At 35.7% G+C, this 1,421-nt stretch overlaps 1 gene segment (V, D, J or C); it reads left to right on the top strand.

Moving 5' to 3' along the window:
• The first annotated feature begins 885 nt into the window (after positions 1 to 885).
• LOC131737022 (immunoglobulin lambda variable 3-9-like) lies at positions 886 to 1,421 on the top strand. The segment is given in 2 exon segments: positions 886 to 997; positions 1,093 to 1,421. Coding segments are annotated over 2 exon segments (414 nt in total).

Genomic DNA, 1,421 nt, shown 5'->3' with positions numbered 1-1,421 from the left:
TTCCAGGGGCCCATGATACCAAAACCCAGCGCTGACAATACCCACACATGATAGACAAAACACAAATCAATCTTAGTCACCCATGACACAATTAACCACGGAGTCTAGATGGACAGCAGCTGTAATGCATTTGTGGCTAGTTTTGACTATTAAGTCCCCAGTGCAAAAACAAATCTCTAATCTAAAATAATATTAACTCTCCACCGTCAACGGTGGGTAAATAAACCAAACAAAAATACAAAGAAAATATAACAAGACATCTACATACTGTACATAAACAGGTGCAAATGAATTGTTAACTCCACCAAGTCATTTTGTAAGAAAGTCAACCAAACTAACTGACTATATGTATATATATATATATATATATATAAAACACCATCTTATTATATACCAGTTGTATAATCTACCAGCGTTCCACTTGTATATTCATGACACCCTAGAAAATAGCAGATTTCCATTATTTTCGGTACCTTGACCTTTGACTTTACTTTTTCTATGTGATAAAACATTACCGCCCAATGCACAGTAGATTACTATATCCGACCCTTCCTCACTTATTGATTGCACAATGCGTGTAAAATAATTTCACTGTACACATTTATTTCCGACGTTTGGTTAGAAAAGTTAGAAACCAACACTATCCTTAAAAACACAGTTTTATAAATTAACATGTTTGTACAATTCTCTGACAGGTCGATCAATTCAAATAACACAGATGTGATGTTTTTTAGTGAAGTGTGCAAGTAGCAGTCTTCTAAAAAAACCCAAAAAAACAAAAAACAAAAAAACACAGAAGCATGAAACCACACATATAAACAGGACTTCTGTGATACGAATGCGTGGTTTATAAACCTGACAGTCATTTCCTCTCAAATCTGGATCAAACGATTCAGGCTCTAAATAAGTATCATGCTGTACTTACCTTCAAAACCTTTCAGCCCAGATGAAATAATGTTGCTGGCATCGTGTATCATATATGCTTCTCTGTTTCTGTGTAAGTTGTAGATATTGGTGATTTATCCTCTTCTGCTCATGATAAGCATACCTTGTGATTTAAATAACCTTGATTTTTTTTTTTCTCAAATGCAGATGGAGAAGCGGCTGTTACCATGATTCAGGAACTTAGCATGATAAGAAGTACAGGCAGAACTGCCCGATTAAAATGTGAAGTGAATGGAGTTGATGATATAAGCAGTGCATATATCCATTGGTATCGACATAAAGAAGTCAAGGCTCTGGTGCGGATTCTTTACAAAGCAGCGGGTAGCACTGTTTACGACGACACAACATTGGAAAACAGATTTGTGGTTGATAGAGCAGATAAAACAGATACTCTTACAATAACCAGAATATTAAAGGACGATTCTGCCACATATTATTGTGCCTATTGGGATACTCACAGTGATGCAAAGCCATAG

Source organism: Acipenser ruthenus, chromosome 4, assembly GCF_902713425.1.
Source record: "Acipenser ruthenus chromosome 4, fAciRut3.2 maternal haplotype, whole genome shotgun sequence".
In the NCBI taxonomy this organism is placed as follows: Eukaryota; Metazoa; Chordata; class Actinopteri; order Acipenseriformes; family Acipenseridae; genus Acipenser; species Acipenser ruthenus.
Note: the sequence above shows the minus strand (reverse complement) of the source record. Positions and strands in the feature narration are given on the sequence as shown.